This window comes from Cervus canadensis, chromosome 15, assembly GCF_019320065.1.
Source record: "Cervus canadensis isolate Bull #8, Minnesota chromosome 15, ASM1932006v1, whole genome shotgun sequence".
In the NCBI taxonomy this organism is placed as follows: Eukaryota; Metazoa; Chordata; class Mammalia; order Artiodactyla; family Cervidae; genus Cervus; species Cervus canadensis.
Genome location: NC_057400.1, coordinates 28,936,102 through 28,957,587, shown reverse-complemented (window position 1 = coordinate 28,957,587; position 21,486 = coordinate 28,936,102). Strand labels below are relative to the sequence as shown.

Genomic DNA, 21,486 nt, shown 5'->3' with positions numbered 1-21,486 from the left:
AAAATACACACAAACACACTTTCATAACAGCGCTATTCACAGTAGCCATCACATGCAAACAACCTAAATGACCATCAGCAGATAAATGAGTAAAGAAGAAGTGTGTACATACTACAGAATACTATTTAGCCATAATAAAAAGAATGAAATAATGCCATTTGCAGCAACATTGATGGACCTGGAGATTATCATACTAAGTTAGAAAGAAAGACAAATATCATATGCTATCACTTCCATGTGGAATCTAAAATATGACACAAATGAACCTATCTATGAGACAGAAACAGACTCACAAACATAAAGAGTAGATTTGTGGCTGCCAAGGGCAAGAGTGGGGTAGGTTGGGAGTTCGGAATTTGCAGATGTAAACTATTATATGTAGAATGGATAGACAGCAATATTGTACTATAAGCAGGGGGAACTATAGTCAATATCCTGTGATAAACCACAATCGAAAAGAATATAAAAATAACATATATGTATGTATAACTGAATTAGTTTGCTGTATAGTAGATATTAACCCAACATTGTATATCAACTATACCTAGATAAAATAATTTTTTAAAAAAGGGAGGGAGTTTCTAATGTAAATGTTCCAACTATTACATTACATATATAATACTTAGACTAAGGAATTATTCATTGTTTATGTGGAATTCAAATTTAATCAGATATCATGCATTTTTATCTGCTGATTTTATCTATATGAACTAAATGCAGAGTCAGTTATATTTCAGTGAAAAATAAACTTTAAAAAAAAAATTTAGATGTTATCAAAATTACAAATAAAGAAACCTTCAAATGCAGAAGTTTTGTTGTTGAGCAGATAACTTGCTACATGAAAGCAACTTGCTCCCTGCTTTCCAGGAGAGTTGTTTCTGGGTATAATTTTATTTTTGTTTTTTTCTTTTTAATACAATTGAACTTCAAAGTAGCTGAGTTCTGTCTGTCACATAAGACTAATCTGGATTGGTTGATTGGGTGGTGAGAAAGTTTATAGAAATCATAATTGTGCCTTTTTGTTCTGGAGCTTTGAATAGTATTCTTACTTATTTTTGGTCTCCTCACTCCTTTAAAAATTTTTTTTTTCTTTTGAGGAGTTGTAATCAAAACAAGATATGCAAGTAGGAAGAGGTCGAGAGAGCAGCAAGAAGTTTTTAATGTTTTATTTGCATTTATACATTTATGTGGCTTATGAATTGAAATATTGTATTTAAATAAAGCTAAATTTGAGAGTAACTTTCCCAAGTATTAATATTTATTTTTTCATAACTCTAAATTGTCTTGTTCAATAAAATCCCCCAAAATGCACATGTAAATATTCTTTTTCTGATCTGCATTTCCCTAGATGCTTGCTTTAAATCGTGTAACACCATCACACCCATTTATAACTGCAGCAGATCTGATGGAGGCAAACCAGTTGTGCAGCATGGACTCGAAAGGAAATATTGTGCATGGTGAGAAACCTGTGTGATTAGTGGTTTTTAAAATAAGTGTGAGCTTATATAATAGTATACGTTTTGAAATTACAATTAACATTGGTATAGTGTTTTTATATGCAGAATATTTTTATATCTATACATCCTTTAACTCACTTCTCCCATTTAAAGTGAGAGAAACTTGATGCACCACCTGCCTTGCTGTATTGGAAATACAATTCTCAATGTACCAAGTGTTACTGAAGAGCATTGGCTTTTAGCCATTTGGTGTTGACTATCCCTTTTGAGAATCTAGTGAACTTTCTCCTCTCCAGGAAAAAGAAATTAGATGTAATTTCCAGGGGGCAGAGATTATGAATAATCGAGGGCCTTATGTGATTGAAAGTTATATAATAATTGCAGCTCTTGTCATGTTTGCTGTAGGCCATATGGTAAATGCTTGATAGTATTGTCTCTAATCCTTATAACAATCTCTGGAAGTTTGGAAAGATCTTTATTTTACAAAAATGAAAACTAAGCTCAGGGAGGTTGAATAACTTGTTTAAGATTATTCAGATTATAGTGACTGATACACATTTGAACTGAGGCGTGCTGTGTTGGCCTCTCCCTAACCCCTCAAAGCCAAACCCTTCAAACCTTTCACGTTATCCTCCTATTTGGAGGATTTATTTCAATCAGTACATAAAACTATACCTCATAGTTTGTTCCCCTTTTACTATAGGTCTGTCAGTCTTGGAAATCTGTCTTATCATAGCAATGAAACATTTAAATGACATCTATGAAGAGGAGCCCTTTAATTTTCAAATGGTTTATAATGGTGAGATGACTCATTTGGTAGTTTCTTTCTGACTATACTCCAGTGCTTATTTGAAGGTACTAACAATGTCATTGCTTTCTGTCCAGAATTTCAGAAGTTTGTTCAAAGAAAGGCCCATTCTGTTTATAATTTTGAGAAACCTGTTGTCATGAAGGTAAGATTTTAATTTTTCTGTGGATAGGCTTATTGTTGTCTACTTTGATTGTATATATCATAGCTGCACTTTTATTAATTTTGAAACATTAGGTATTATCATAGGAATTTTATTCAAAACAAACCCCCCCCCCAAAAAAATTCTAAAAATGAAATGTTTGAGTAATTCTGAAGAATGCTGTTCTGTTTTACAGTTTGTGGGGATATACTGCCCTCTACTGTCTATTCCTAGCAATTGCATCCTGAAAAGGAACTACTCATTGAATTCTACCTAAGACATAGACGAGCTTCTCTGATAGCTCAGTTGGTAAAGAATCCACCTGCAATGCAGGAGATCCTGGTTCGATACCTGGGTTGGGAAGATCCGCTAGAGAAGGGATAAGCTACCCACTCCAGTGTTCTTGGGTTGGTAAAGAAACTGCCTGCAGTGCAGGAGACCTGGGTTCAGTCTGGGTTCAGAAGATTCCCCTGGAGAAGGAAACGGCTACCCACTCCAGTATTCTGACCTGGAGAATTGCATGGACTGGATAGTCCATGGGGTTGCAAAGAGTCAGACACAACTGAGCGACTTTCACAAGACACAGATAGAGCCCTATCATTTTATACCCTTAAGGTTGGCTTTATAAAATCTCAGCAGTAAAAGGAATGAGTCATTAAGAAAATAAAAAACAATCTCATTGGTTAGTGAGGGTAGATAGAGACAGTTTTGTTAGGGCTTGGGTAAGGCATGAATTTCAAAACTTGAGGAAATTTATTCTAGTATACCATTGTCCACCAGAAACTTACATAATTAATTTTAGATATTCTAGTAGCAACAACAACAAAAAAAGGTGAAAGGTGAGATTAACTTGGACAGTAAGTTTTATTTAATGTACCAAAATATTTAGATCTATAGTCAATATAGAAAGGTATTAATGAAGTTTTTTATTTTCTTTTGTGTTAAGTCTTTGAAATTCTGTTTACACTTAAAGCACATTTTGATTCACTGATTAGTCATTGGAAATAATTGCTCTTTAGACTCTTTGAATTATTTGTTTATACCCTTATTTAGCCGAAGAAGTAAATTTACATTCTGAAATTGTTTCAAACATACTTAAAATTTTGTTAGTTTTTAAATTAAACTTTATAAAAATAGAGTTCCACATTTCAGATCCTCAAGAGCCCATTGAGGTTACATATTGAATAGTACAACTCTAGAGGACTTTATGGGAAGAAACACCTTTTATGAATTTTTTTAAGCAGTGCACCCATAAGTTTTTTAGTATCCTTTATAAGGGATTAGAAGTCAGAAATTTATTTTTTAGGGCAACCAAAAAAAAAAAAAAAATGAGATGAGGGCATTGCCATTTTCTTCAAAACAAAAGGAAAAAATACTTAACAGACTAGAGGTTGGTTTTTTCCTCCGGTCCTAATGATAGTCATAGTTTATTGGAATGTATTAGTGAAAAAGGTTAGCTGAGTACTTAAATTTTTACTAGTAGCTTGAGGCTGGTCATTTCTGCATTTTGATTAAGAAAGTATTTGCTACCTAGAAATATTTGAAGTCTCAATTTTATTCAGCCAATACCTAGAGCCTCTAGTATTTTCTCATTTTCAGAAATTGTCCGAACTATTTTTCTTTTCATCAGAAGAGTTTTTCTAGTTTATAAAGAATGTATTCCAGTAGTATTTTTCACAGTGAGGCTTAAGAATAGTAAGGTCAGTAATCTGTTTCAGTGTATCAGTATTTAATAGTTGATTGGTCCTAATTTAATGTTTTTTTTCTTCATATCCTAATAAAGTACCTAAAACAATGATCATGGTTAGAAAAGACATGGTACATGAAGGGCTAAGAGGAAGTGGACAATACATAGCCCTATTAAGGTGGGGAAGATGGAAGAAAGGGACTTTCTGACAGGTCGTAGTGGTCTCTGTCAGACTTCTTAGGGAAGGAGGGGCCTGTCCTCTCCTCCATACCTCCACCACTGCTGAATCATTTTCATATAGGATCAGCTAAACAGGTGTGCTGTTAGAGGTCTTCCCCGCCGCCCTCTGTTTTTACAGCTATATTAAACTTTTACACAGCAAAGTCGAACAAAACAAACAAAATGTAAAGACAGATTTGAGTAACCTGGGCCATTTTAACGTAGTCAAAAAGTAGTGGTCTTATCAGACTTTAGGTTCTTATAGAGAACCAGGAGCTCTGTTAAATACTAGGAAGAGATGACAGAATGAGGTGAGGAACAAAATAAGATTGTGCAGTTGTTTGTCCTGTTGACAGTGATGTAGGGACAGGCAGCTCTATACTGACACTGCCTCATGTGATGTGTGAAGTTTTTATGAGGTTGATGAGAATTGTTTTTTAACTTTACTGACATCTTTTACATTTTGTTTCCTAGTACTCTGTTCTAAAACTGACTAAAATCCTAACTGTTCTCTGGCTTAATGTTATTTACTTCCCTTATTCAACCTAAACTATTTGTTTCATCTTTCAGGCGTTTGAACACTTACAACAATTAGAATTAATAAGGCCCATGGAAAGAACATCAGTAAACGCACAGAGGGAGTATCAGCTGATGAAACTACTTTTGGATAATACACAAATTATGAATGCTTTGCAGAAATACCCCAACTGTCCTACAGATGTTAGGCAGTGGGCGACATCCTCCCTAAGCTGGTTATGATTATAACCATGGTTTCAGTTATGGAGTTTCAGGCAGACTTCTCTAAAGAACTAAAAGCTGTTGTCCTTTAACAAGATATGTTATTACCTTTTCTTATATTTATAAAGATGTATTTTTGTATTTATGGGAGACTGTTAAACATGTATCATGGCTGTGCCTTGCCTTTGAATCATATGAGCAGTTACATGATTGTAAGTTTTAATTTCAGTGATACATTGTTAAGTAACTGTTCAAAAAAATAAATATGACTATCTTAGGGATTGAAACATATTCTTATTTAACACTTGTAAAGTTCTTATGTGGTACATTTGAAGAGTTCATTTCAACCCAGCAGCCAGATGTTTTCACAAACTGTAAACAAAGCAGTAAAGAAACAGTGGTAAGAGTTGAAATGTAATGACTAATCTTTTGGTCCATTGGGAGGTGCTGCAGTTTTTCTGTATTCATGAAAATTTAAGATTCTCTCCCAGACCAAGGTGTTTTAGTTCAGGGGCCTGATCAGTTTGGCTAGAAGATGGTTCACATGTAAGAAAAAACCCAAAAGTTCGAACATTTTCTTCCAGGCTTCTTAAAATATGGTACTCATACCATCTAACGGAAGAATCTTTTGTAGGATGTTTTTAAATACGATTCTTGGGCATGTTCTAGGAACTAGCATTTGTCTAACAAGCACTTTAGCAAATTCCTATAAAGCCACTCCCACAAATAATGGAAAATGTATGACAGTGTTAACTAAATGTTTGTATCAAAAGATAGACCCCCCCCCCAAAGGAATGTACCTTATAAATTCAGGAATCCATAAACTAATGTTAACATTGGTATGTGTTTAAAGTGAAATTTAATAAGCATTTGTGAAGTGTTAGTGACTTCATTTATTCAGGAATATTTGTCTGTTTTTTTCATAGAAGGGTTACAAAAGACAAAGTCCCTATCCTTGTACAGTTTGCAATCCTTTTAAAACTGTCCAAGACCCTGATAATTAGTTACTGTTGTTTACAGGTGAGAAAACTAACACAGTAGTGGCCCTGTCCAGAGGATTGACAGACCCTGGAATTCAACTCATTTCGTTGATATCAAAGCTCAGTAATGTGTTCCTTAGTGTGTCTTTTTAAAAGTATACTCTAAGAAACTATTTCCTTAGTTTAAAGAGTTACTGCGTTTAGAATGGAATATGAGATTTCTGTGCATAAAAGTAGCTCTTCAGTACCTGCAGCCTATTCTTTGCATACATGGGCATTCTTAGTTTCCAGACACTGGCATTTACTTTTCAGCTGTGTTTCATGAAAGCCAAAGCTTGCATCCTGGTCCTGTGCAATAGTCTACAGATTTTTAGGGGATATTTTGCCAAAATACTTACCATGGTCACATCACTATTAAGAAGCAAGGGTTTTTTGCACTTGAGCTAAAATTGTCCCTTAAAATTTTTTCTGAGCTGTTTTAGGGGAGTACCCTCTGCTTTAAAACACTGACCACAAAAGCACCTCAAGAACTGGCTTGAAGACTGCAAGTTTTTATCTGCTGAGGATGCCACTCAAAGGCTTGAAAGCCCTCATCCACTTACCTGGCTACGTAAGAGCTACAGAAAGTCCATCACCATCAGTGAAAGAGCTATAAAACAAACTACAAAAAGTAGGTTAGCAACAGTCACACAAATGAAGCCTAAGCCTACATTTCAAAAGCAGTTTTTCAGAGGAAGAATGTTGTGTTGCCCTTTCCATATTCCTTATAGAGAAGCTAAAATAAACATTTTAAAACTAACTTCATCTCTTAAATTGCTTAAACCATCATCAATAAAATAAAAACCAAATCTGAAAAGCCCTAGTAAAAATCTTTTAAGAATAACGTAAGCAAATGTGGCTTAAAGATATTTTCATTTACTAGAAAAGGAATGCAGCCTGTTAACCACACAAGCAAAAGACTGAAAACCAGCTGAGGAGGCATGTGAGCAGCATCAGTGGGTTACACCTCCTCTGATCCCTCCAGGTGCCCAACCAAAAACATAATCCTGAGGAAAAAGTTTCCAGTTTTGTGGACAGGCAAATGTGAACGACTGAGGAAGTATGTGCTGTTTCTCCAGGCTTACGTCATAGTGCTGTGTGTACTGATTACGTCCTATTAACTTTCTGAAGAAACAGTTTTGGTCTTTCTGTAGAGATTCATTGCAGATTCCAGCATGGTTTGCATTTTCATTTGGTTTTAGAAGAAAATGCAGTTTCTTTCAAACCAGTGTAACCTAAGTGTTGGCCCTTCCTTCACCTTTACCCTAAAAAACTGAGAATCCATTGGTGTGAACAACATTAAATGTGAGTAGGTGGGGCTCTTCCACCCCCATTTGCTTGGAAAGTCAGGGGATAAACCAAAATTCTAGTGTTTAGAATTTGCAACACTAAAAATGCAAATGAAAGCTTGCTTCCTTAGTGATCCCTCTTACCTTAAGTGGAAAATACCAGAATTCTTCCCTTCTGTTGGTAAACTGTAGTTGGGAAGTGTAATTTATATCTTTGATGTCTATTCCTTAAGTCACTTTTTAAGAAAAAGTCTGTATGAAAAGACAAGGTAACTAATGCCATTTAGCCTCTCTCAAAATTGGCAGGACCAACATCTGTACTTTCACAGGAACACAGTCTGCTTACACAACAAAGGAGAGAAATGCCATAATCTGTCCCCATTCTTGCACATTCCAAGGTGTAAGGCTCACTATCAATTGTAAAGCTGCTGTTCCTGTCTTTAAGAATGTATAACTAAAGAAAAACTTCATATGCAAATCATACCATGTTTATTTTTTTATTTAACTTGGGAATGGAATGGGGATAGCATACACTTTATTTGTACAATATTTAACAATCACTTACCCATGGTGGGGTTTTATGGGACTTTTTTTTTCTTTTTTGACTTTTTGTTAAATACTTGCAGAAAAAAATAGCAAGTACAATTTGACAGTAGTACAACAACCTGTGCCCAAAACACTGACAAGAAATACAGAGTAAAGCTAAAATAATTGTTTACCAATATTTTGAGAGGTAACAAATAGGATATGGGTTGAGACTGCATAAAAATGTACTGCTGGTTGAATATCTGAGGTAAATGATGTTCAATCAAGATGCTACTTGTATCATTTTGCCCATAAATCAGTAAATAATTTTATGCACATTATACCAAATGTTCCTAAAAAGTAATATTTTAAAAAGGTAAAAAAGAGAAACTGGAAAATATCTGTGGCAAAGCATCTTTTTTAAACAGTTAATCAGTTTATTCCACTAAACTATCATCTGGCCAGGATTTTTTTCCCCTCCTACCTGCATTTTACTTAAATGTAGCTGTTATACTACCTAAGAGTAAGGACGGGGGAAGAAGAGTTTCTTTATACTTTCATGATTTATGATTCATCTTTAAGTTCTAAACTTTTTTCTTTCTGATTGTATTTTCAAAACATCACCATGAAGGACAGTGCAAGTTCATGGGACCAACAACTGTGAGGCACAGTCTCTGTTCTGGAATTCACAAGGTACCTGTAATAAACATTCAAACAAGAATCACACGTCACATGCTAAAAACTGCCTAGCATCTAAAATACATACAAGAGCGGTGCAGGGCATAGACTTCGAATACAGCCAAACACTGGTTAGTCCATCAGTCCTATGGCAGTTAATCATAAAGCATTCCTTACACGGAGATCTGGGCAAGGTCAAGAGTGTAAGTCAGAGCAGCAGTTCTGATGTGTGTCATAAAGGCAAAATCCAAGACGAGTCATAAGGAGCACCATACACATGAGGAAAAAATTATTGGGGTCTGCTTACCCCCAAACAAATCATTTTTCTTTCTTTGATCTCGCTTTTTCAGTATCCCTAAGCTTAAACTTTTTATTAACTTGCCCACTCTACGCTGACTGTAAACCAAATGTGAAAATGCCCTGCAAAAGAAAGTTTTAACAAGACTAGGTACAGGACAGGTAGTCACTGGAACATTCTTATTTTACTGCTTATAAAAATTATTTTTCTACCAATGTAGTTCTCAAAAGGATACAGGTTTTATTGTAAAATTGGTTAGCTAGAGTTAAGTACAATACCCGGGATTTCTAAAAATGTTTTCTAACATGAAGAGAAAACTTTATTTTGTGAATACCTGGTCTTATAAATGTAACTCTTTTTAAGTGTTCACATAAGCCAAACATTCATCATAATACTCCTTGTTTTCCTTTGATTTGACTTTTTTAACTTTTAAAAACAGGATTAAATGTTCAGAACAGGTAGAAATCAATCTTCAAGAGATGAACAATTTTCATGTATGAACATTCTCATTATTTTCCCTTCTTGATTAGTTTCCAGGTAGAAGCAAAACCAAGAAATTGAGAAGCCAAGTACTTTTTGAAATAAAGGTAAACTCAACACTGAAATGGGAATTCTTAGAAATACAACAAAGCCTTGGGTACATTATGCGACCAAGAACACAAAGTTCTGTATGGTGTGTGGCACACAGACGACAATGCTGTTACTCTTCTTTCCCTCCCTGCTTAGAGTCTGTTGACCTATGTATTATTTATAAATAATATAATTTATTCCCAGAGATTAAGTGCACGTTTTATGTAAAATGTAGTGTACTGTGTGGTTAAATAGCCATTTGAAGATAACACATTCACAGTGAGCTCCTGATAGTGACACATAAAAAATTCTTTTATAAAATTAACATGAATTTTAAAATGACCTGACAAAAGTACATAGCATAATACTGACTATTTGTTGGTCAGTAACCTAATTAATGTTTTGCTTTGGCCTGTAAATTTGAGAAGGAATCCAATTATATTCTAATGTAATATTGTTTTGAAAAGCACTTTGGCACCTACTTATCAGTTCCATTTTCTCATCAAGGATAAGGCATGAACTATCCTAAATTAATATCAGTTAGTTGTAAAAGCAATTTGTGGAAGGAGGCTATGTTACCTATATCAACATTGGTTACCTCTAGATGTCATTGCATATTTTAAGTTATAAGTTTAACTTGTTATCCCTGATTTGTTTTAAAGCAGTAACATCTGAAATCTGTGCTTAAAGTTTAAATCTCTATCCTAGGATAATTCTTGACATATCACAGACATCAAATATTACTCTGACAAGATGGCACCAAGCAGAAATATAGTAATAAAGTTACAAGTCTCAAAGCAGAGAGTGAGGAATTCTGGGTAATGACACTTCCTGAGGTGATTCTAAAACAGTGATCAAGAATGTCCCACACACTGTTTGGTGAAAAGAAATACACTACAATTTTACATATATAAATAGGAAAAAAGAAATCTATTTTTAAAGAATAAAAATGAAGAGCTTTCCAGTGTTACAGCTCACTTAAAAAATTTTAAATCATGCTTTAAATTTTCAAATAGTCCCCAAGCACAGCACACCTAAAAAAATATGTAGCTAAGTATGCAATATTTAGGGGAACTGGATATAAGATGAAGTTTTTTTTAAACATGGGAGAAAAGGGGGAAATACACCATTTTTTCATTTCAAAAAACAGCACTTTTTTTTTCCCTTAAATCACAAGCTAGCACAAGAAAAGCTAAAACACTGCTTTACGAATGGCCGCTTACTGTTGGCACTAAGCGTAGCTTACTTTTTTTCTTAAATAACACAGTGAATTTGTAATACCTTGTTACAAAACACGGGTCAATTTATTATTGAAATTTTGTTAGTGTTTTCAATTTTATAATTTAGCAACCGTGGAACTGAGGTATACCTTGTTGAGGGAGGTTAAAGTAATGCTTGGAAGCCTCTTCACTGTACCCCACTTAGATGACTTTGTTTATGTACACAGAACAGCAGCACACTAAACATTCACAAGCTGTGTCCTATTGGCATCACAATAGTCATTTATAGAAACACAACAGCAAATGCAATAAAAACAAGTTACCCTTTTAAAATCTGAAATGAAAAGTTTTTGATTTAAAAAAAAAATAGCAGTAGTTCATTTAAGGAATTAGTGTCTTCAGACAGACATTAAGAAATCTGATGTCAGTTTTCAAACACATGATTAGCCAGGTCCAAAAAGATCCTTGATTTGGAGAGGGCCACATTCTTCATGTACATTTTTTCAAAAGTTTCTTTATACAGTTTACAACTTTTCTCTTAGTCGCGTGTCCTTCATGTCTCTGCTACAGGCAATGCCATAAGTCTCCCAGAGCCACCTTTTGAAATGAGGGTCTTCTTTCTGAGATGTCCAGGAGACATCCTACTCATTTCACACAGAAAATAAACTGTAAGCAGTTTCATTAGCAGCTCCAGTTGAGAGTCCTGTTTCTCAGCGTGTACACATGATGCAACCATCATAGACTGGATTCTTTGGGAGGAAAGTCAACATTTGTCACCATCGTGACCACTGTTACAATGTCCTCTGTGGTAATGATATTTGTTAGTCTTTGCATCTGAGTAATTCTTTCACCTACACATCCAGCTGATAACCTGGCTTCGGCATCATGATCCCAACATTCTTCTATCGTTTCACAGAGCATTGCCATTCCCTAAAAAGGAGAAACACATTTAAATATCATAGCAATTTTTGTTTTCTATTGGGAACTAGAGTAAAACTCTCATAAACAAATTGCTATTCTTGTGGGTTAAAGAAAGTCTCAAGATTAGCCGAGTTTGATGTTTGTCAACATTCACTTTCGAACATCTCATGTAATAACATGGAGAGAAGCACTGAGAGAAAACAGTATTTTTTTTTTTAAAGCACTGGAGATGATCACAGCAGGTGATGTGTTTAATTCCAAATATCTCTGATCACTGTCCACAAAGCAGGTAATTTAAATTTAAGCTAACCTTTGAACTGAATTCAAAACTAAGGCTTTGAGAAGTTTACCAATTTTTATTCTTTATCTTAGTTAATATCAGCATTTCTACCTTGCAGATAAGTAGGAAAAAGGTTAGGAAGCCACACTTAAGGATTCGCTACTTGGCTTATCCACGTCTCTAGTCATGCACTTGTCTCCCTTGGAAACCTTCCAAATAGGGGACACACTGACACAAGGGCACGAAGCCAAGTGCCCCCTGCGGCTCTGCCTTGTCCGTCTCCCTCCCGAGTGTACAGACGTGGCTGTAACCGCACTGTTTCTAGGATCTAGTATAGAATATCTTGTACCAAGATCTCTGCCTCAGGATATCCAGAAAGAAAACGTGCAGAAATATAAATCATTCCTCTGATGAACATTTTTTTTATTGGAAATTAAAGTGAAAAGCTAACTGTAACTTACAGCATGTTTCTGCCAATAATCTCTTAAAACAGGCCTCTTTTTTTTATGCACAACAACTTCCTGCATGTCTTCAAGAGAGGGATGCTGGCCAATTTCTTCCTCAAATGGCAGCATGTATTCATCTACAGGTCCTGAAATGTAAAAAAGGGGGGAAAGTCGTTTTAATTCAAATCATCTTGCCTTCCTAACTGGAACAAGTTTTCTAAAACATACTCTTACCACCTTTTCCTAACTGTCATATGCTATAATGACAGGAGAGAGACAAACGCTCAACTGTAGTTACAACCACAAATGTTAATTTAGAAGAAATCAAAAAGTCTGTAATTTGGCATGTAACACTGCTAAGGATTGTAAGGAGTTCTCCTACCTACTGCATAAGGAATACCTACCTCTGTATAAAGGACACAGGGAACCGTGGATATGTGCATATTAAGGATATAACATCTCTATAAGGTACCCACTCCTGCAATTCAGATCAGACTATAAACAGTAGTGCTTTCATTGAAGACAGGGTTCAGTCCATTATAGCCATCTTTATTCTGACATGCCTTAGCCCCCTACACAATCATACAAGGAAGTATGTACTCCAGAGGCACACCTCTGCCCTCACAAAAGCTGCCAAATATTTAGTTTAAAAATCACAAATGTACTGTATAAACAGGGTTCCCAACAAGTCAGAATGGTGCCTTCACAGAAAAGCAAGATTTATTCTACAATATAATTATTATTTTTTTTTTTTTACTTAGGTCTACTCAAATACAGAAATTCAGTTAGGAGTTATTAATAACTAATAATAAACACTTATGCTGACCAGAAGCTTTATATTCCATTTTATCTTCACAGAGTGCAGGTAGCATTACCTTATTTTACAGATGATAAGTGCAAAAAAAGTTCCATAATTTGCACAAGGGCATACAGCTCTGAAGTAAGACAGCTGAATCCACCTCAGAATGACTCTAGTCTGTGAACCGTCTGCCCTTGATGGAAATTGGTCACTAATGAGCAACTTCAGTGACCAGATGTGTCTGTATATAGATAACAAACCCTGTGCAAGTTCTCAAAACATACCAAACACTCCTGCATAGAATTAACAGTGGATGACGAAGGAGGCCATCTAATTCAACCCTGTCTAACTGCACGAATACTTGGGGGCTGAATAGCCAGGCTCTGCTTGTGCGCTTCCAGACACTTAGCATTCTAAGGTGTCTATTACCCTCGCTACTCTAAATGTGGTCCACAGGTCAGCAGCATTGACAGGCAGCTTGTAAGAAATGTAATTATTAGGCCCCACCCCAGACCTACTGAGTCAAAATCTGAATTTTAAGATTCCCAGGAGTTTGGTTTGCACATTGAAATTTGAGACTCACTGACATAAACCATCAATGATTAACCATCAAAAAAATTTTAAATCACTACTTTAGCAATGTTCACACTGTCCCCTATAATTTCTGACTTGGATCAGAAAGGCCTCTCTGCAACTGAGTATTCCATAGCACCTGCAAGGTATTTAAGAAATCTAGGCATCTATCCCTCTCTTATTCCATAAAAACTTCCCTGATACAAAACAAAGCAACTCCTCACTCCTCCAAACTCCAATAATATTTCCTTACACTTCTCAGGTATTAACATTTATCCATGGCTCAGCAGGTAAAGAATCCACCTGCCATGAAGGAGACACAGTAGAAATGAGTTCGATCCTTGAGTTGAAAAGATCTCCTGGAGAAGGAAATGGCAACCCACTCCAGTATTCTTGCCTAGAAAATCCCACAGACAGACGAGCCTGGTGGGCTACAGTCCATGCGGTTGCAAAGAGTTGGATACAACTGAGCACATAAACTCAAAAAACATTTACCTACATGGAAAATTCATACTTACCTTACTCTAGAATTGACTGTCCAAGATACATTTTTATCAACTGAACTGTACATTGTTTATCCCTCATAATACTATATCCAATTGGTTTGCTTCAGAGAGTTCATATTACTCAAATTTTAAGCAATATATTTCCCAGTAACATCTGCCATCTCACCCGCTTCTTTCTGCCTCCATAAATGCACATAATGCATTCATCTTCCACTTTAACCCAAAACACACTAAACAGTTTACTCTTCTTCCTATAGACTTAAGCTAAAATTATATCCAAATTGCTTCAACCTTTCTTAGGTTCTGGATCCACTCCCACACCAATTTTGGAAGAATGAATGGCTGTTCATTCCTAACCACTTGTCCACTAAATTCCCTTTAAAAGCACCTTATCCCAATTCAAGTTTCATATACCAGAGGTAGTCTGTCATACACTGAGAAACTATTACAATACTCAGAAAATACTCATAGAACATAGGTTAAGATAGTTAAACCTTTTAAAAATTAAAAAAAAAAAAAAAAAAACATCAAACTAACATTGGTTTGCAGTTAGCAGTCAGAAAAGTTTACCTTACATTCTCATATCCCAAGAAGTGTAACATGATTGGAGAAAAGAGAGACCTTCTGAGGAGCACTAAAGATAGTACCCACAACACTATAATTCCTTCACACCAGGAATATAACATGCAGGTTTATAATCAATCAATGTGAAAATCTGTTTTAAAAAGGATTTCAAAAACAAGGACTAGGAATCCCTTGGAACCAAGGTGATGTGCTAGAGAATGTAACTTATGTTTATAGTAATGTCTACAGTAGATCAGACTTTCAAAGCTTTAAAGAGGCAGAATCTAACCTGCAGTATAATGTGCTCAGCCACAGAGGACAGAATGCTAATTCAGTCTGTTGCTGAGGTACATGCTGCCATCACGCAAGTGCTGAATAGCCTCTCAGGATAATGTCTGGGAGGCCAAATCTACATGCAACTCTCACCCAAGAGCTGACTTTAACCCTTAGGTATCTTAGGACCCATATGACCTGACCAAGGTAGCAGCCCTCTCCCTGAATCTGGATCAGTTTAAAACTAGGCTCTATCACTCACCAATTTACAGCTAAAATAGACAAGCTACTTAATTTCTACTTAAAATTTGAGTGTCAAATTCCTCACATATAAAACTAAGCTAATACCTCCAAAGTTGTTTTAGGAAATAAGCTAAAGGTATGTGGAAAATTCTGAAAGAGATGGGAATACCAGACCACCTGACCTGCCTCTTGAGAAACCTATATGCAGGTCAGGAAGCAACAGTTAGACCTGGACATGGAACAACAGACTGGTTCCAAACAGGAAAAGGAGTACGCCAAGGCTGTATATTGCCACCCTGCTTATTTAACTTATATGCAGAGTACATCATGAGAAACTGGGCTGGAAGAAGCACAAGCTGGAATCAAGATTGCCGGGAGAAATATCAATAACCTCAGATATGCAGATGACACCACCCTTATGGCAGAAAGTGAAGAGAAACTAAAGCGCCTCTTGATGAAGATGAAAGTGAAAGCGGAGAGTGAAAAAGTTGGCTTAAAGCTCAACATTCGGAAAACTAAGATCATGGCATCTGGTCCCATCACTTCATGGGAAACAGATGTGGAAACAGTGTCAGACTTTATTTTTCTGGGCTCCAAAATCACTGCAGATGGTGATTGCAGTCATGAAATTAAAAGATGCTTACTCCTTGGAAGGAAAGTTATGACCAATCTAGACAGCACACTAAAAAGCAGAGTCCTTACTTTGCCAACAAAGGTCTGTCTAGTCAAGGCTATGGTTTTTCCAGTGGTCATGTATGGCTGTGAGAGTTGGACTGTGAAGAAAGCTGAGGGCCGAATAATTGATGCTTTTGAACTGTGGTGTTGGAGAAGACTCTTGAGAGTCCCATGGACTGCAAGGAGATCCAACCAGTCCATCCTAAAGGAGATCAGTCCTGAGTGTTCACTGGAAGGACTGATGCTAAAGCTGAAACTCCAGTACTTTGGCCACCTCATGCGAAGAGCTGACTGACTCATTGGGAAAGACCCTGATGCTGGGAGGGATTGGGGGCAGGAGAAGGGGACGACAAGAGGATGAGATAGTTGGATGGCATCACCGACTCGATGGACATGAGTTTGAGTAAACTCTGGGAGTTGGTGATGGACAGGCAGGCCTGGCATGCTGTGATTCATGAGGTCGCAGAGAGTTGGACACGACTGAGCGACTGAACTGAACTGAACTGATGTGAAGTGCCCAGCAAAGCATCTGGCAACCGTAATGAATCAATACATTTCAGTACCTTTCCTTTCCTGCCCTCCTATCCCCTGCCTCCTGAATTTTCTTTACACTACCACTTCTGGGAGTATACTTAAAAACAGCTGTGCTTTATAATATTACCTTTGAGAGTAATCAACCCTTTTCATACATGTGTAGCAGGTACACACACATATATATCTTTTAAAAAATATTCGTTCCCTTACCATCTGCAGCAGTACAGCGAGAAGCCAGTTCCCACAGGACTAATCCCATGGCATACATATCTATCCTCAAAAATGCATCCCTTTGGAAGTTGATAGCACCCTCTAATACCTCTGGAGCCATATACCTTCGGGTACCCACCTGAAAAAGATGTTAAAAGCAAACAGCAATTATTAACTTTGTGAACTGACATTTTATCATTTGTAAAGAGAATCAAAACCAACTGTGGTCTACTATCAGGTAAGATAACTAAATTTTGACCAGAATTTTATTCCATTTCAAGTAACACAACAGCCAAGACCCCGGAAACGATGCAACCATGAATAGGGTGTGCTTAAAGAAATAAAAGTACTATGCAGCTCTTAGAAAAACATGAGGTAGATCTATAAGGACTGACATGGAAAAGAGTTCTAAAAATATTATAGGATGAAAACAGCAAAGAACAAAGCAGTGTATATACTAAGATCCCTTCGGGATACACTTAATAGATATATCAACACATACTATGCCGGTTTAGGCTTAGACTTTTTCCCCCTTCTGGAAGTAATCACAAACTGAACAATAATTATTTGTGGAGAGAGGATGGAACAGAGAAAAAAATCTGTTTACTTTTCGACTGTACACTGTTTGAAATGTATCCTTAAAAAAAAAAATGCTCTTTTTGAGTATAACAATACAAAATATAAAACAAATTAGCCACACAAAGGATAGATAAACTTTCTAAAGTTCTATTTGCACAAAATCTATTTGTTTCTTCATGAATTCTGTCTTATATTCTTTACTGATATCAGTCCCTAACAATTTGCCATTTCTTATTAATGTTAACTATGGTTACCAAGCTAGTACAGCTGACTCTGGTTGGTGCTTGACAAAATTCATCTATTTTAAAAATTTCTGTGTGATACCTGGGTAGATCACAATCCACTTAAGTTTTAGTAGGTCTAGGGAGTGGCCCAGATATTAGTATTTCCAAAAGCTACATTAAGTTACTGTCATCTACACTAGAAATTGGGCAATAACCAGTAAATACACATTTAACAAAGGTATTGAAAAAAAAAGTATCGCTCACTAAGACCCTAAAGTTCAAGTTTCTAATTCATTTATTAATAATAAGAACACTTTAAAGAGTAACTTTCTCTTTTTGGCTACTTTAAATAACTTTTAATTGTGCTATAAGCAAGCTTTTCCCCAAAGTATACTTTTCTCCCAAAGATAAATGTATGCCATCCAAAGTACTTCTTTTTTTATGAAATGATGACGTCATCTTTTTTTAGTGTAAAATGTCCTCTTTTATAAATTGATGATGAAAAAAGAGAAAAATCATTTTTTCCAGTATTCTTTGCAAAATATAAAATATGCAGTAACATGCATTTGAAATTTCCTGGCCCATGAAATCTAAAGTCAAGGAATCAGTGATGTATTATTTATTATTATGCATATGTGTAATTGTGTATTATTGTTATGTATTATTATTTTTATCCGTGTCATGTAACCCAATCATGAGGGCATTAAAAGATATGAATGAATCCCCTAAGTTTTTTTTTTTTTAAAGGGAGGGATGGTATGTTAAGTTTATAAGGCACCAAAAGGATTGAATTCTTTGGAAAACTTAAGTCTTAAAATAATCAGCTCAGAAGTTTGGTCCTAGACTTCCTGCACAATCTTCAATCTCAGCAATACTCCACAAAATTGCCTTCCTTCCAAAATGCATATGCTGTCAACTTTCTAGAACTATGACTGTTGACTAAATTCTTGAATCATTAGTCGATACTGCCAAAATTTGTTGTGCTGTGTTCTTGGAGGCCAACAGCATACACTGGGAAAAAAGAAAGCTGAGAATCAGGTGATCAAATAATTTGCATAATTTGAAAGATGAAGCAATGATTAAACAAAATCATTTGGCTTTATAAGGAAATAACACCTTTCCGTTGAACTGTTTTGAAAACACCTTTCCTAGCCTCAGTTTCTGAGAATAAAACATATGGATGTTCTTTTCCTCTCTGGCCTTCCTTACAGGCTCCTGTTGCTGAGATCTCTTGTGTAAACTTCGATTAACTGTAGCCCATCAGGCTTCTCTGTCCATGGGTTTCCCAAGCAAGAATACTGGAGTAGGTTGCTATTTCCTTCTCCAAGGATCTTTCCAACCAGGGATCTTTCCAACCCAGGGATCAAACCCAGGTCTCCTGCGATGCAGGCAGATTCTTTACCATTTGAGCCACTAGGGAAACCCCAAGTTAAAACTAGTGAGTTAATAATATTAAGAACTCCCTAAAAGAATGAGGCCTATTAAAATGTGATAGATTCTCCTTTGATTAGTTTTAAAAAGAGAGTTCTGTAACATTTGAATTGTTTTAGATGAATTCCTTGATCTAACTACCATATGAAATTATCTTCCTTAGCAAATTTAAAACTTACTCAAGACAGCTATATTCTTGATTAGATGCCAATTTAATAACCACCACAATAATTTTAGACCAACTGATTCCAGATCAACCATCTAAGAAAATATGGGACAGGATTATTTTTCCTTAAGAGGTTATAGCTATCATCCTTACCTGTCCATGGGTATCACCTGCAGACTTGCCAGCCTCAAATTTTAACGCCAACCCAAAGTCAGCAATGCAGGCTGTCAGATTGTTTTTTAACAGCACATTTTTACTTTTGATGTCCCTTGCAAACAGAAAGATAGAGTATTCAAATTCAGTTAACAACAATTTTATCTTTTAAATTTTTTGACTGTGACTAGGAAAAAAAGACTATGTATGCTATAAAAAAAAGTATGAAATACAGAAAAAGGAGAGGGAAAAAAGCTTAAGTAAAGTCTCCATATAGCTTGAAGCACAAGGGTACAGTGACCAACTCCTATCCACTACAGGGACAATAGGAAGGAATTCTCTCCATAAAGCCATTTTATAAAGAGCTGCCATTCCAAAGGTACTGTCCAGCTTTCACGTTATCTATGTCACTCCAATCTACCAATCAAAAAATTGTTAAGATGATAAGCATATTTCAGTTTATAGTTAGAAACTCTCATTGAAACTTCAGTTTAAAAACCAAAATGAAAAAATTTTCAAATAATAGCAGGATTGGAGTCTTTTGTGTGTTGGCACAGGCCTACATTTTAAAATAGTCCCTTATTTTAATGGTTCTTATATTCATCAGCCTGGCTGTACAAAAAGCATCCCTAGGAATGTTTACCAGATAAAACATTTTCATCCAGCTGGATCCTGGTGTTCCGAAAAGAGTAACCATTTTAAGGCAATCAGCTCTCCTCTACACTCCAGCCTCAACTAGTTCATGCCAGAGATAACTATACCCCAGGCAAACACATCTGTGTCATAAGCGATGGTTAAATTTATGTGTGCAGACACAGAGACCAAAGTGAGGCAGAGGACACAGACACCCACAAATGCTACAAAATCCAGTTTAGACTCAATCAATTTTTAGGTACCCTACTTAAAGTAACCTTTGGGGGTTCACACGGATTATTTCCCATAGGACTGTGTGAGGCAAGCAAAAATCCAGGAAGAGGCAGTTAGGCTGTATGCAGGAAGATGAAGGGGAGCTACTTCAGAGGTGGAAGTCATTTAAGGTTTTCAAAATTGGAATTGAAATAAAAGTAATGCTTCCCTGCAACCTAAACACCACCCGATGTATTAGTTCCAAGCATCAGTTAATTTAAAACAACCATCTTTAAATTGAACATAAGATGGTAAACTGATCCCAGGTTCAAGGAAATTAAATTATAGTGGCGAACTGAATCCCATGTTTAAAGGGAACTAATGTCTTCCCTTTAGGATCTGACAGTTGTTGGGTCCAAGTACTATTTCTTCACTGAAAAAGGAAATTTAGTCAACCCAATTATTCAAATCATGCCTCCCATCACCTCAGCTTCGGTAATGATCAAGTGGTCATTCAAAACACAACCAAAAATATATTCAAAAATCCCTCCTTAATTACATCCTCTTATACCTATTTATAATCATCTTTGAAGTAAATCATGTTTTGAGGCAAAACAAATTTCTCCTTTGAGATAAATACACTTTCATTCTTAACTATGTTTTAGGAAATAAGACAAATTGAAACATAAGTCAATCATTAACCTTTGATAATGATGTTAATATATATACATCATCCAAAATACTTCCTGGCCAATCTCAAAGCTAATTTGAAAAACAAATGAAAATCAAATGCCTCCGACAGCATGATTAAATAACTAGGGGGAAAATTTTGCCCAATGGTTTGAAAGTTTAAATAATAAACAAATACTGAATTACTGGGGAAAATAATATAAATTCAGCTCTACCTGTGAGATATGGCGGGTTTGTGGCCATCTTTTAGGCCAGGTATGTCCTCATGTAAATATGCCAATCCTCTAGCCATGGTTTCTGCAATGTGACACAATTCATTCCAAGAGACCACATTAGCCTTAAGAAAGTCTGACAGTGAACCCTAAAGAAAGGGGGAAAAAAACAACTTATGTTCTTGATAAAAGCCATGTGTATATGGAGACTTTCCTTTTTACTTTTAAGAGGTTATGGAAGGCAACATATCTTTCCTTTCAGTGAATAATATCCAAGGTCCATTTCTTTCTGAATGGTTTTAAGTTTCACGTTAATAAACATTTGAAAGGAATACCACTAGTCTTTAAAGGTTTGCTATAAGCAAAGTCAGTCAATTTCTCATTTAGAAGACAAAATTTAAAAGAAAAAAAAAAGATTATTGGAAATCTAAAATTCTAGAAAATATTTTAGAAGTTAAAATATACTGACTATAGAGATATTATATCCTAAGACTAGGAGAACAAAAAATTA

The 21,486-nt window shown here is 35.8% G+C and overlaps 2 protein-coding genes across 3 annotated transcripts in view; one reads left to right on the top strand and one right to left on the bottom strand.

Moving 5' to 3' along the window:
* The window catches only part of ORC4 (origin recognition complex subunit 4), an 89,524-nt gene extending 83,701 nt beyond the window's left edge, over positions 1 to 5,823 (top strand). For both annotated transcript variants that reach the window (XM_043488166.1, XM_043488167.1), the window contains 4 exons: positions 1,349 to 1,457; positions 2,161 to 2,256; positions 2,343 to 2,410; positions 4,884 to 5,823. In XM_043488166.1, the coding sequence (XP_043344101.1) occupies positions 1,349 to 1,457; positions 2,161 to 2,256; positions 2,343 to 2,410; positions 4,884 to 5,072 (462 nt within the window). In that variant the 3' untranslated portion in view covers positions 5,073 to 5,823. The remainder of the gene's footprint in view (positions 1 to 1,348; positions 1,458 to 2,160; positions 2,257 to 2,342; positions 2,411 to 4,883) is intronic.
* Positions 5,824 to 7,842: 2,019 nt separating this feature from the next.
* ACVR2A (activin A receptor type 2A) overlaps positions 7,843 to 21,486 on the bottom strand; it is a 91,678-nt gene continuing 78,034 nt past the window's right edge. Inside the window, exons 7-11 of the mRNA XM_043488165.1 lie at positions 20,979 to 21,124; positions 19,228 to 19,342; positions 16,675 to 16,813; positions 12,313 to 12,443; positions 7,843 to 11,580 (exon numbers count right to left, since the gene is read on the bottom strand). Of these exons, the coding sequence (XP_043344100.1) occupies positions 11,386 to 11,580; positions 12,313 to 12,443; positions 16,675 to 16,813; positions 19,228 to 19,342; positions 20,979 to 21,124 (726 nt within the window). The 3' untranslated portion in view covers positions 7,843 to 11,385. The remainder of the gene's footprint in view (positions 11,581 to 12,312; positions 12,444 to 16,674; positions 16,814 to 19,227; positions 19,343 to 20,978; positions 21,125 to 21,486) is intronic.